At 38.6% G+C, this 14,270-nt stretch overlaps 1 protein-coding gene across 9 annotated transcripts in view; it reads right to left on the bottom strand.

Moving 5' to 3' along the window:
* Positions 1-10: 10 nt before the first annotated feature.
* The window catches only part of HEMGN (hemogen), a 43,065-nt gene continuing 28,805 nt past the window's right edge, over positions 11-14,270 (bottom strand). For all 9 annotated transcript variants that reach the window (XM_060300715.1, XM_060300714.1, XM_030829807.2 and 6 more), the window contains 4 exons: positions 10,678-10,803; positions 8,521-8,614; positions 3,359-4,419; positions 11-980 (listed from right to left, as the gene is read on the bottom strand). In XM_060300715.1, the coding sequence (XP_060156698.1) occupies positions 3,360-4,419; positions 8,521-8,614; positions 10,678-10,756 (1,233 nt within the window). In that variant the 5' untranslated portion in view covers positions 10,757-10,803 and the 3' untranslated portion in view covers positions 11-980; position 3,359. The remainder of the gene's footprint in view (positions 981-3,358; positions 4,420-8,520; positions 8,615-10,677; positions 10,804-14,270) is intronic.

The raw sequence follows: 14,270 nt of genomic DNA, 5'->3' as shown, positions 1-14,270 counted from the left end.
CTTACCATGATGCTGTCCACACAAACACGTGATAATGATTTAATATACATTCTGCACAATTACAGTGTATAAAAAGTAAAAATAGAAAATCAAAATTCAAATACACAACTACATTCATCACTCCAAAATATCTTTGAAGGAGTCCCAGAATAAGAATTGTTAAAATTGTTAAATTGTTAAAAGCCATCTGAAGCCTGAATAAGATTTTGATGCTGGGCTTCCCTGGTGGTGCAGTGGTTGAGAGTCTGCCTGCCGATGCAGGGGACACGGGTTCGTGCCCCGGTGCGGGAGGATCCCACATGCCGCGGAGCAGCTGAACCCGTGAGCCATGGCTGTTGGGCCTGCGCGTCCGGAGCCTGTGCTCCGCAACAGGAGAGGCCACAGCAGTGAGAGGCCTGTGTACCACACACAAAAAAAGATTTTGATGCTATTGTTACATTAGTAATTGAACAAAGTTTATAAGAAAACTATATACTTCCTCAAATTTTAATTGTTCAGACTTAAAAATGGGAAAAGGGAGGGCTCAGTAATTTTCCCCTGAAAACAAACATTTATTTGACTAATTCTTAAGGGCAGGAAAATTGTTAAGTCTGTTCCCACCACTATCCTCTCCCTAATATACCTACATATACATACGCATGCGCACGCGTGGGCGTGCACACAGACACACACACACTAGCAGGATGTTGTCTATGTGGTAGAGCCTGAAAAATCACATTAGTTCTCTCTTTCAGATATGGTCTATATATGGGGGAAAAACCACTGTTAAAATATTAATGAATATTGTAGAGATTTCTACCATATTTTGAGAAAAATCACACATATAATGTACTAAGATGTGAATTTTGTTGGACAACTATGATGGTTGCACATTGTTAAAACAAAACAACTATAAATTTTATTTTCTGGTTGAATCTCTTGAGGAACGTTTGGAATTGCTGGTATCTCTGGTTCCTCTGCTTTGGGTTTTTCCTTCATTTCTGTAAAATAAAATAAAATACGAAAATACATTTAATAAATGGTATTGGGATGATTGGCTATCCACTTGGAGAAAAAAAACTCTACCTAACACTTTGCACAAAAACAAATCTCAGATGAATTAAAGATTTAAATATTAAGATACAGTAAATGTTGTAGAAACAATAGAATATTCCTGTAATCTTAAGATTATAAAGGCCTTTCTAAGCAGACCACAGACCAGAAGCCATAAGGGAAAAGACTGACAGGTTTGAATCATTAAGACTTAAAATCATGACAGGTTTGAATAACTAAAAACTAACATTAAAATTTTGTCATATAGAATGCCAAACTACTATAAACAAAGTTAAACCACAAACAACAACTAGAAAAATATTTACAACTTATATGTAGGTAAAGATTTAATAACTATTATTTAAAGAGATTTTTTAAATCAATCAAAAAGGTAGATATTCCAAATATAAAATGGAACAAGGATTCAAACAGGCAATTCTCAAAAGAAAAAAACTGAATTCATAATAATCATAAAAATATGCCTAGCAGCATTAGTCATAAAAAAGTGGGAATTAAAACAATTAGGTTTTTTTTTTAACCTAGCATAATAGGCGTAGATTATTAAAACAATCATGTGCAGTGTTGTCAAGGGCATGGGCAACAGGCACTTACATAAATTCTTGGTTTCTGTGTATTGCTACAATATTTTTGGAGGCTACTCTGACAGAATGTATCCAGACTTTAAATGCTGGTACCCTTTGGCCCAGCAATTCAACTTCTAGGGATTTGTCCAAAGGAAGTAATCAGACCAACTTAAGCTTCCAGTGCCTTAGTTTCCTTATCTATAAAATAAGGATAATATTATTCATCCACTAGGGTTTTTAACACTGAATAAAGTGATTCACATGAAATGTTTAATACAGTGTCTGGCAGATAGAAAGTACCAAATAAATGTTATTTAAATAAATGTTACTTCCAATGATTTCATTGAACGTTGCTGTAATAGTAAAACTTGGCAGTAATCTAAGTGTTCATCATTATAGGGATTGGTTGAATAAATTATTGTACGTATAATACTGTACAATTGTTACAAAAGATGTCATTAAGATGACCACAATATATATTGTATGTGAAAAAAAGCAGGTTATAAAATGGAATGTATTGTATTGATACCATCTCATTTGTTAAAGCAAAACAAAAACTTGACCTTGGGGATCAGAGATAGGAGATGGTATTATAGGGGACTTTTACTCTACAGTCACTTATATATTGCTTTAATTTATTATAATAAACATTATAATTTATTATTATGACAATTTTATAATCAGCAAAAAGTAGATATTTCCACTTGTTTGGTAAGACAAAGCCCAAAACAAAATAAGCATTAATTAATTGCCCATCTTAACCTTGCTGGGTTTAAAATGAAACTCTTAGAATCGGGCACTGTGTTGATTAGAGCTGCTTCTCCATCAGGGGACTCCTGTCAGTACAAGTAGTGCTTCATATGTCTGCTTTTACTGTAATTTTTTAAAAGGTATTTCCTCAAAACCTGTATTACTTGGAATACAATAACCCCAGGTTTTTGTTGCACTCATATTTTAGGAGAAAGAGAAAATAAGCTACCAAAAGGATTTCTTTAGAACACAATTCCCTGGGGATAGCTATGGTCCGCTAGACAGCCCATTTCTTATACTGTGTACAATAGTGCACAAAGAGAATCAAGGCTCTCAGTTATGTCCCCGAGACAAGTCAAACTGAAGAAAGGTCACATTATTTCTTAAATGCTATGCAGAGGAGAAAGCTTTTCAGGAGCAAATATTTAAATAGAAAGGGTTTGGGGTAAGCCTGGTAAGTCCTACAAGAACGAGTTCCCTATTACCAGGATCATATTTTATGTCTTTGTATCTCCCTCAGTAGCTTGTACCATGAATTTACTTACCTTTAGTTTTCCAGGAAATTTTAATTTTCTAGAAAAAAACTTTATTCACCAAGTTTTCTTGTTAATCTAAATGTAATTGTCCTTTAAAATATTTTGCACATAATTCACTCTATATGGGGTTCATTTTTCTTCACTGGCTAAAGCTTCCCTAAATGGATAGTATGTACAAGTACCCACTATACACACTTATAGTTTCAATGATTTTCTTTTAATTATATGGTAATATACCAACAGATATTGGTTGAATGAAAAACATTTTTCACTTAAAACTAGCCAAAGACATTGATGATACCCACTGAGATAACTGGGATAACCCAGGATTGTCAAAGAAGGCAATAAATCACCGCTCCAAGGGAGATAAACCTATCTGGTACTCTGATTATGAACAGGGAACACAAATAAGGGGCATGTCACTAGCTTGACCCCAATAAAAAAAAACAAACCTACCTCAAGGAGAAATATAAACATCCTTAGCATCTTCCTGGTGTGCTTTAGGATCCTGGTCTTGGGGCCCACCTCTTTCTTGGTACAGCTCTGGAAAGCATTCTTCAGGCACATCCTTATCTTTATATGTCTTAGTAGAGAGGTCTTCAGGCCCAGGTATTTCTTGGTATATTTCAGGTGCATAGTCTTCAGGCCCAGCTGTTTCTTGGTATATTTCAGGTGAATATTCTTCAGACCCAGGTGTTTCTTGGTATATTTCAGGTGAATATTTTTCAGGAGCAGGTGTTTCTTGGATTGTTTTATGAGAGGGGGCTTTAGACACAGCAATTTCTTTATATGTTTTATGAGAAAAGTGTTCAGGTTCAACTGTTTCTTGGTATGTTTTTATAGAAAGCTCTTTAGGCACAGCTATTTCTTGTGCTTTAGGAACAAAATTTTCAGTCTCAGCTATTCCTTGACCTAGTTCAGAATTGTGTTGCTCAGGTTCAGCTCTTTTTTGGTATGTTTCAAGAGCGTAGCCTTTAGGCACATCTGGTTTGGGGTATGCTTCAAGAGGGCATCCTTCCAGGTCAGCTACATCTTCAGATGTTTTAGAAGAAAGGGCTTTGGCTGCAGCGGTTTCTTGGCACATTTTAAGAGAGAGGTCTTCAGGTTGAGCCATATCATGGCGCATTTGGGAAGGATGGTCTTGAAATACAGCTATTTCTTGGTACATTTTAGGAGAGAGGTCTCCAGATTCAGCCATATCTTGGAGTACTTCAGAAGGGTGGTTTTGTACTGCTGTTTCTTGGTATTCAGAAGAATTTTCCTGATGGATAATGCTTTCTTGACCTATTTCAGAAAAATGTTTCTTGGGCACAACTCTTTGCGTGGAGGCTACCGGAAGGAGAGCTTCAGTCACACTCCTGGGTGGTTCAGTTTCTTTCTCTGTAGGTGCTGGTGCTTTCTCCATCATTTCCTTTTCTAATTGTGACAGAGGCTCCACCTTCGTTTCTGTATTTTGTTGTCTCTTTCTGCCTCTTTCACTTCTTTTTCCTGTTCTCTGCCGCTTATGTTTTTTCTCTCTATAGAAAAATCAGAATTAGTGTCAGCAACAGGGCTCCAGAATTCAAATAAACATTTGGCAATAACAGTCCCAGGACTCCCACTGCCTTGTTGCACGACCTTGAACAAAGCACTTAATCTCTCTCTGGGCCTCAGTCTCCTTGTTTGTAAAATGAAGAAGCAGTTCTAGATGCTCTCAATTGTCGGGAGAGGAAATGACCCTCAGGACTTTTTGTCTCTGATGCCTTGCTCTACAGGAATCTTCTTGGTGAGTGTAGCGTGTGTGTGTGTATGTGTGTGTGTGTGTGTGTGTGGTGTGTGCACACGTTTGAGAGCATATACTTAAAGTTTGGTTATGGAAAATGTATTGTTGATGTTATACATTAATAGACTGGCATTCTTGTTTATATGCTAGTCTCTCTGGGTTTAGTCTATGTGAGTTCATTTCTCTATACCCTGGGTAAACTGATATGATTGTGTTCCTAGATCTGCAGTGCAGGTCTGCTCCTCATCTGCGCAGCCTGCAGGTGAATGATGTATGTGGCTTGCTTATCTAATACAGTGTCTTGTGTAAAGCAGGCTGAGTGGCCAAAGCTGGGTCCACAGCTCCAAAGCTGCAAAAACACTTCCTTGAGGTAAAGCAGCTTGGTGGAAAGGCATGAGTGGTCATATTATACCTACTCTGAACCAATCGCTAAAGATCTAGAAGATGAAAGGATATGCATGGGTATTGCAACCAATGACAAATTGTTAGGTACTGCAAATATAACCAAACACAGATGGCTAATATAGATGGACTTGGGGGAAGAAAAAGATACTATAAAAAAGCATTTCATCATTTTTCTAAACCTATTGAAATTCTGTTTCATGCTACCTGCCCCGTGGAGCCTTCTCCAACAGACCACAGGGCTGAAATGCTCTCCCTGCTTACCACTCCTATAGGATTTATTATGAGGATTATGCTTAAGGTAAAGAACATAGGCTGCCTCATCCTGTAGTTATTTCTGGAGAAACCCTATTTCTTTTAGTAAACAAGACAGTCTTTGGAGATAAAACCAGTGTTTTTTACACCTATGCAATGCTTGCAGTTCCTTGTACACTTAAAAAATGTATACCCTATTCTACTTTTGCATGTTTAAAAATTTCCATAATTAAATTTTTTTAAAGGTTGTCTCATCAAAACCAGTTTGAAGTCAATATTAAAAAGGTACATATTGTAATAGTACAGTTTAAAATAAATATTAAAAATAATATAGAAGGTAAAAATGATATGGTACCTCAGCATTTGGAAGTTTAATTCCAAGTAACCAAGGTAACAAGATAAATTATAAAGTCCTTATTGTCAGATTTTAAAAAGATGATGTATGTGAATTCTTCAGGCAACATTATTATCCTAGAAATTAAATCCTAAATAATTTATTATGTAGATCTCTATATGACGGAAATGTGAGTAATGTTCCATGTTCTTCCTGGTAGTTTCTCAAAAGATACAAATATATCTGTGTGGCCTAAAATTTAATCTGTACTCTGTCACTTATAAGCTATGTGATCATGGGCAAGTCACTTAAACTCTCTATGCCTTGATTTCTTCACAGGTAAAATGGAGTAAATAGTATCTGCCCAACCTCATGTGGTTGTCCTAAGAATTGCATGTAATAACTTATATGAATGAATCATCCAGATAGAAACTAGTACTCTTATATAAATATCAGAAATATATATATATATATACATGGTGCTTCCTATGTGCCAGACACTGTTTTAAGTAATTTACTTATTCTGTTATCTCATATAGTCTTCACATCAACTTATGTGGTAGATACTATTATTATCTCCATTTTGCAGATGAAAAAACTAAAGCACAGAGAGGTTGAATAACTTGTCCAAGGTGAAATGGCTAAGAAGTAAGGGAGCCACTCTTCAAATCTAGTCATTTAGCCATCTGGCTTTAGCAGCCAGGCTCTTAACTATTACACTCTACCGCTTCTCTCTGGAACTAAGGTTTCACTGTGTAGAATGTTGTAGTGAGGACAGCCCTCAGTAGTATAGATATATGTCACAACAGCAAGGCCGGCCAGCTGCCAAGAGGCTCACTAAGGTTCCACCTACTCCAGTGACTTCTTCAGCCTTGCCCCCCCCCCAAAACAATGAGCACAGAAGCCCAATTCTATGAGCATACTGAAACCAGCTCCATTTCTAGGGTCAGAGCTCATCAACCAGCTCAAAGAGATTGATATGTAAACCTAAAGACCAATTTTTAAATGAACAGTGAGAAATGCAAAGACTTGGGAAGGCAAGGAATGATCAGAAGGTTGCTTGGTGAGTAAGGAATTAGGGGAACTAATTGTGTGTTCTTCAACAGAGTCACCTGTCAGAGGACTTGAGTACAGAAGTTTCTGCTATAACATATATGCATTCCTGAAAAACCTCACTTTCTGCAAAAGCATGCACTAAAAGTGACAGTGCTTATGGGGAAAAAATAAAGTTGGGGCAAATGATTCAAATCCTATGCAACTTTTTAACACTAGCATAAACAGTAATTGGGACAAGGGTGAGATAACTTGGATAGTCCAGACAGGCAGCTTACTATGGCTGGAGGCTGCCTCGGGGATGGTAAAAATGCACAAAAGCAAGAGTGTAAATGCAGGCTTTCAGTGCTGAGATCATGCAAATAAGGGTGCTCTGAGACAGCAGGGCTGCCGCTAAGTTGAGCACAGGAGGAAGTGCAACCTGCTATATGTGGAGATCTTTGCAAGGCTACCAATGTCCTTCTCTGGGGAAGAAGCCCCGGATGAAGGCTGAAAAGGACCCTGTCTATACATCAGCCAAGCTGAAGGCTTTTTCCTTTCCTGTGAAGGTTTTAACTCTATTCCCACTATTCTGGCTTCTTTTGAGTAGGAAAAATTATGAACTAACACAACTTCCACATTATACTGACATCATTCTCATATTTACCAATCATATGTGAGCTAACTGGTGTTGTAGAAACATGTGTTGTTGCAGAACAGACGACACTCAGTCCACAGTGGGAATAGGTACTTAAAACATCTGCACTGTATGTTTTTTAAAAAAATGATGCCTAGAAAAATGTTTACCTATGTTTTTTTGGGTTTTTTTCACAAAGCAGAGCCCAGCCCTGTGAAAAATGTATACCTATGTTATTTTTGCCATTGAAGGAAACATTTTTACAGTAAAGAAGAAATGCACATCTAAATCTTAATCAAAAAAATTTAAAGAAGAAGAGTGCTTAGATCAGTGGTTCTCAACTGGGAGCATTTTACCTCCTCTCCCCTGACCCCAGGAGACATTTAACAAGGTCTGGAGACATTTTTGGTTGTCACGATGGGGAGGGGAGAGTCCTGTGGGTTTCCAGAGGCCAGTGGTGCTGCGAAACATCTTCAATACACAGGACAGCCTCCCACACAAAGAAGTCGCCTATCCACAGCACTAATAACACCAGCGTTGAGAAACCCTGGCTCAGATGGATGCTGTACTTTGGCTCCTTGGGCTCCCCTTTTCTATTTCCAAGCAGGCAATACCTCTGTTTTCACAGTTATATTCTAAATGGTGCAGTTAGATGCTGCCTAATTTATAGTCATGTTCATGTACTCCCTTCCTGAGATTACATACAGCTGACTTTGGACACTTAGGAACTCTCAAACTCTTCCATCACTCATTTACAGACAGTGCTTTGGTTTACTCCATGGAGAGTTAACTACACTCATTCAAGAAGAATTTCACTAATAGAAAGCTTGGAGAACAAGCTTGGGGGTCTTCTCAATGGTGTCTCCCGCTCCCAACAGATACTTCTATGGTTATATTACTAGGGTGGTTGAACACCAGTCCTCTCTACAATATACATAATTTGATCAACTGGTACTGTAATTAAAAGAGACCATAAATAAGATTCTGTTCCCATCATTTTACTAGATGGGTGACTTTAGGCAAGAGATTTAACCTTCAGAGACTTGGTTTCTTTTTTGTAAAATGAGGATAACAGCTCCCAATTCATGGGATTTTTGGAAAGATGAAATATAGTACGTAAAAGTGCTCAGCACCACTTGACAAGTAGCATACGCTAGATAAACATCAGTTCCTTTCCCCTTGCAGCAATACCATACCCAAATTGCCATTGTGAAGTTTGCTTTTCTTGTGCTTCAGCTTTTCTTTTTCTGAGTTGCTCTCTGTTTCTTAAACTCCAAGTTCCAATGACTTCTGTAGGATCAAAATGAAAGTTATGGGAGATAGTGATGAGTTGTGGCATTAACAGGAAAAGAGTCCTATAGAAAAAATGGTAGAATCCCTTTACTGGGTGTGTAAGTTTTTCTCTTAGCCTTTTGAGGACAAGAACTATATCTTATTTATTCTTGTACCTCTGAAGAATGCCTGGGTGCAAACATTCAGTCGACATTTTTTAAGTGAAAAGGTCAGTATTTGTACATAAGTGTGCTACCAACCTATTAATTTTTTCAAAATAGTGTACATATTGTACAAACATAAAAGAAAAAAATCAGCCATGTTCTGCCATCCTATAACCTGTTTTCATTTTATTCCTCGTATTCATCTAGTCCCTATATTAAACAAAGTTGTAATGATGGCATACCACAGTTTTATCATTTATTAACCTGATACATCAAAAATATATTCTGGGCTTCCCTGGTGGCACAGTGGTTGAGAATCTGCCTGCCAATGCAGGGGACACGGGTTCGAGCCCTGGTCTGGGAAGATCCCACATGCCGTGGAGCAACTAGCCCCGTGAGCCACAATTACTGAGCCTGCGCGTCTGGAGCCCGTGCTCCACAACAACAGAGGCCGTGATAATGAGAGGCCCGTGCACCGCGATGAGGAGTGGTCCCCACTTGCCGCAACTAGAGAAAGCCCTCGCACAGAAACGAAGACCTGACACAGTCATAAATAAATAAAATAAAAATTAAAAAAAATATATATTCCATCATCTCGTCCTCATAATTATAACTTTAGCAGCTACATGATACTTAATCGAGTTGATGTATTCTCATTTATCCACTCATTCCACTCGTATTGAACATTTAGGTTGTTGCCAGTTATTTTTTTTTGCCATTGTAGATCAAATTATAATAAATATTTCATGTACACAACAGCTTTTTTTCTTTTGTACATTTTTCCTTTGGATGACGTTTCTCCAAGTTCTTTGGAATATTAAAGTTATTATCAAGAAAGGTTCTATTGCCATCCAAGTTTGTGAAAAGTTAACGTTGGGTCTTTGATGTAGAACTTCTTAGAGACTATAGAATGATTTCAAATTTGCACGGCGACCCCCAAAAGAGAAAATGTCCCTTGGACCATGGCACCTTTTGTTTTTAGGACAGAAGTCCTTAATGGTGAACATGGATGGAGGAAAATTATACTTTTATTTTTACCAATCTTTAATTTAAATGACCATTTCCTTCAATTATGAATGTAGGTAGCAAACCACAGTAGTTTTAGCAGTGTGTGATTTTGTCACAAAAAGAAATTACAGATTTTCTTCATATAACATGACAGTTATTGCAGATACCTTAAAATATCATTTATTTGAGATGATATATTTGATTTGATACAGTGGTAATTAGATCCACCACTGGACCTTGTTATTTAATGCATCTGTAAATAAGCACATATATTATTATATCATAGTTTTTTATTTTGATAACTTATCTTAATATAATTGCTTCCTTTATAATCCTATGTATTTAATTTTATGTATTCAGACTTCTTAGTCTAAGAAGGGGTCTAGAGGTTCATCAGAATGCCAAAGGGATCCATGGCATTAAAAAGTTTTAAATCACTGCCTCAAGGCCTAGGGTTCTGCAAAAGCAGCAGAAATGCTGCTTTAGGATAGATCCAAAGACTAAGATTAGTGAGTCAAAAGAATAAACACTATTATAGTTCTTATTATAGTTCTTATTATCTGGCTACTTATTGCCAGATCCCTTTCCAAAAGTTTCACTATATTTACGTTACCAAAGAAGTATATGGTTGTATTTGTTTTACCACAACTATCTGGTATTGGGTATTTTCGTTATCTTTCATTTATATATATTATTAATAATTTATTCATTATTTCCTTGTGTTTCTCTGGCTTATTAGAATCTTAGTGCTAGAAGGCACCTCAGAAAGTTATATAGCCCCAATTCTTCCATTCTAATATATGAACGTATCCAATTATGCCCCTTTTTTGCCAGAGCCATAAAAAGAGGAAAATAATCATAGTCCAATCCTTCCCAACAGTCACTACCTCTTAAGGACTCTTTCATTACCTGGAACATGGTTCTCTTCTTGATGAGGATCAGGTATCTGATGGAGCATCAAGTGAGACTGGTCCTTTCCCAAATCCATCTTGCTGCAATACCTTCCTGCTGTTTGGTCTGACTTCCACAAGAACCCTTTTTTAAAATGTCAAAAGCAACTAACAGTTAAAAACACACACAAACCCGAGTTCACTTGTCACTTGACTTCCTGCCTAGAAGTTTTATCTAGTTGGACCACAGCTGCTGGCTACTTCTACTTTCTTTATCATACTGCACAGGTGTGAGCAGGGGGCACAGCTGGTGCTATGTCCTCCTCCACCATAGTGGCTAGTTATACAGGCAGCCCTGCAGCCACAGGCTGGTATGTCACAGCCTCCAGTATGGCAGTCATTTGGGTCTGCTAAGAAGTACCTGAGTCCGATGTTACTTTTTACATACAGAGGTGGCATAGTAGAGGAAGAACACCAAGTCTAGCACCTAACCAGCTCGATGTCCTTGAACAAATCACTTCCCCTTTTCGTGACTATCCTTCCTCATTTGCAAAGTGGGTGAATAATTCCTGACTTGCCCACCTCACACAGTTCTTGTGAAAGTGAATATTATGAATGTGAAAATTATGAAGATATGAAATTAATCTTATATTGTTTTCCTGCATGTGGCATTTTTTCATCTTAACCTGATGCAAAGTAATGGAAAGTCTTGCTGTTAGATAATAGACATAAAGAACTAAATTAGGAATTCAAAGCAAATTTGAACCCTCTTCTGCTCACCTGATCATTCACAATTGACTCAAGATAGCTAGTGAAATCCACTGTGACTCATCCAGGGAAGGTCAAAAAGCATTTCTTTTTTTTTTTTTTTGTGGTACGCGGGCCCCTCACCGCTGCGGCCTCTGCCGCCGCAGAGCACAGGCTCCAGAAGCGCAGGCCCAGCGGCCATGGCTCACGGGCCCAGCCGCCCCGCGGCATGTGGGATTTTCCCGGACCGGGGCACAAACCCGTGTCCCTGCATCAGCAGGCGGACTCTCAACCACTGCGCCACCAGGGAAGCCCCCAAAATCATTTCTCAATGAAAATATCAGCACATTATGTCACAGAAATTAAGTTGAAACCAAAGGAATCACCCATCTTCAATCGGTCACCCAATTTGTGAAGGCAAAGAGGTACAGAGAATCAGGATTGTTCACCAAGGAAAGGAACACTGACCACCTCCTATTACAGGCAAACAGTCTGTGAGATGCAGGGTTAACACTGTATCTGGAGTCAGATACTGAGGTGAAGAGAGTTTGAATTCCAGAGTTGCCACATTCCCTAATTCAGTCACCTTAGGCCACTTAGTCTTGGAGCCAGTTTACCTACCTACAATATGGGACAATATTGGTATGTACCTCATGAGGTTATTGGGATGACTCAATCAAATAATGCATTTCATATGTGCCTGTCATATTGACTACATGGTGCCTAGCATATTCAACATGCTTAGTAAGTGTTAGTTGCTTTATTAGTAATAAAAGTATAGTGACAAGATTTTGGTAAGTCAAGTCACAGTTTAAATGCACTAAGGAACTCAGAGAAAACCTGAAGGGAATCCTTTATAAAGAGAAAACCTTTATAATGTGAATAGATGCCCTCTACTTCCATAGACTCTTAAGGCATTAGCATCTCCTCCTAAACCATCTAGTCCCTCCCCCTATTTTATACACAGAGAAATTGAGAACCAAGGAGGGGAAAGATTTACCTGCCCCAAATTTTCTTACTTACTGGTGGCACCACATCTTACTAATGACAAGATGGGTCATCTTGTTATGCTTGATCTTACCTGGGTATGAAAATGTATGTGTGACGTGAACATATGAGAGAAGCAGCTTTTTCAAACACACTGAAAAATATTGAGAATTATATAACAAGCACTCAAGCGCTTACCACCAAAACTCAATGCGGTATTTAATTACTAGATCCTAAGCTCTAGCTTTAAGTTTCTCGGTTCCCCAGTCTTTCTTGTAAGTTAATCTCTACCTAAAAATTCAGATAACTCCAGGGAGTCCTTATTCCAAGAAGTCCTATAGGGAATGGAAAGTGTAACTTGCAATTTATCTCATGATAATTTTTGGATTTTCAGATACAGGGTTTTAAAAACTCCAATACAAACTAAAGTAGCTTTGAAAATTATAAAACAGGAGTGTTTTATAATTTAAACTGGCATTTTAAATTAGTCGCTTTATTTGATATGTTTTAATTCTTACTGATTAGGTTATTTCTTATGATAATGAAATAAGATAACCTTTTAGAATACTTCTAGGATGCCTTACAGAAGATGCAGAATTACTTCTTAAATACAATTATCCTTCAAGCTTATAAGACCCAGTTCAACGATTCAGCAAACCTTACTGAATGCCTCCTCTGTGCCATGTACTGAGCAAGGCTGTCAGACTACAAAGGTGGACGAAGGTGGACAGATGTTAGTCCCTGAGTTCTGTGTACTGTAGGCCCATTGAGATATGTACATCTTTATTGGAGGGAAATAATATTTAGACCCTTTACACCCTGCTGCAGCCTGCCTAAGTTGATTCCACCCCATGTTCTGATATCTAGGAGCAGAATGTGGAGGGACTATATGAGGGTGGGGTCTCAAGTTAACAGTAATTAGGGAGCAATATTGGGTGGAGGGGGCAGGTGGAGGGAGTTTGGAGCAAACTAGATTGGAAGTCAGGCAAGGTGTCTCTGTTGTGATAAGCAGGCCACAGCAGGAACTTGTCTGGGACAAAAATAGCCAGTCAGTAAATTCACAAGCCATAGTTCATTGTCCTTTCCCTCTGTAGTGAAGTCTAGAGTCCATAGCAGTATGTGAGATGCTAGGCATTAAAGGCCAGATATTTTTAACAAAAGCTGCCTTGTTCTAGAGTTATTTGCATATATACATAATACCTCTCTCTAGGCCACAAACCCTTTGAGGGTGGTTACCACTCCTGATTCACCTTTCTATCCCCACAGTATAATCTAGTAGGAGGCTTAGCCCAGAGCAGTCCCCATAAACGCCCTCACTCTTGTATGCAGGGCCAGCCTCATCGGTGTGCAGCCTGTGAAAGTACTTTATACACTCAGAGGGGCTGATGCTGCTGTCACTTAGTAATACCATCATCTGTTCCAGAGCTCTTTCTACTGTCATTCACTGGCACTGACCTCTGTGCTGAAGATATAGCAGTTAGAATTTCCCTGGTGGCACAGTAGTTAAGAATCCTCCTGCCAATGCCGGGAACACGGGTTTGAGCCCTGGTCCGGGAAGATCCCACATGCTGAGGAGCAACTAAGCCCGTGCACCACAACTACTGAGCCTGTGCTCTAGAGCCCGTGAGCCACAACTACTGAGCCCACGTGCCACAACTACTGAAGCCCTCGTGCCTACAGCCCATGCTCTGCAACGAGAAGCCACCGCAATGAGAAGCCCACACACCACAACAAAGAGCAGCCCCCACTCACCGCAACCAGAGAAAGACTGCGCAGCAATGAAGACCCAATGCAGCCAAAAATTAATTAATTAATTAATTTTTTGAAAAGAAGAAAGAAAAGTGAGCATGGAATGATAGGATAAGGAACAAGGGGGGA

Source organism: Globicephala melas, chromosome 6 (genome assembly GCF_963455315.2).
Source record: "Globicephala melas chromosome 6, mGloMel1.2, whole genome shotgun sequence".
Classification (NCBI taxonomy): Eukaryota; Metazoa; Chordata; class Mammalia; order Artiodactyla; family Delphinidae; genus Globicephala; species Globicephala melas.
Note: the sequence above shows the minus strand (reverse complement) of the source record. Positions and strands in the feature narration are given on the sequence as shown.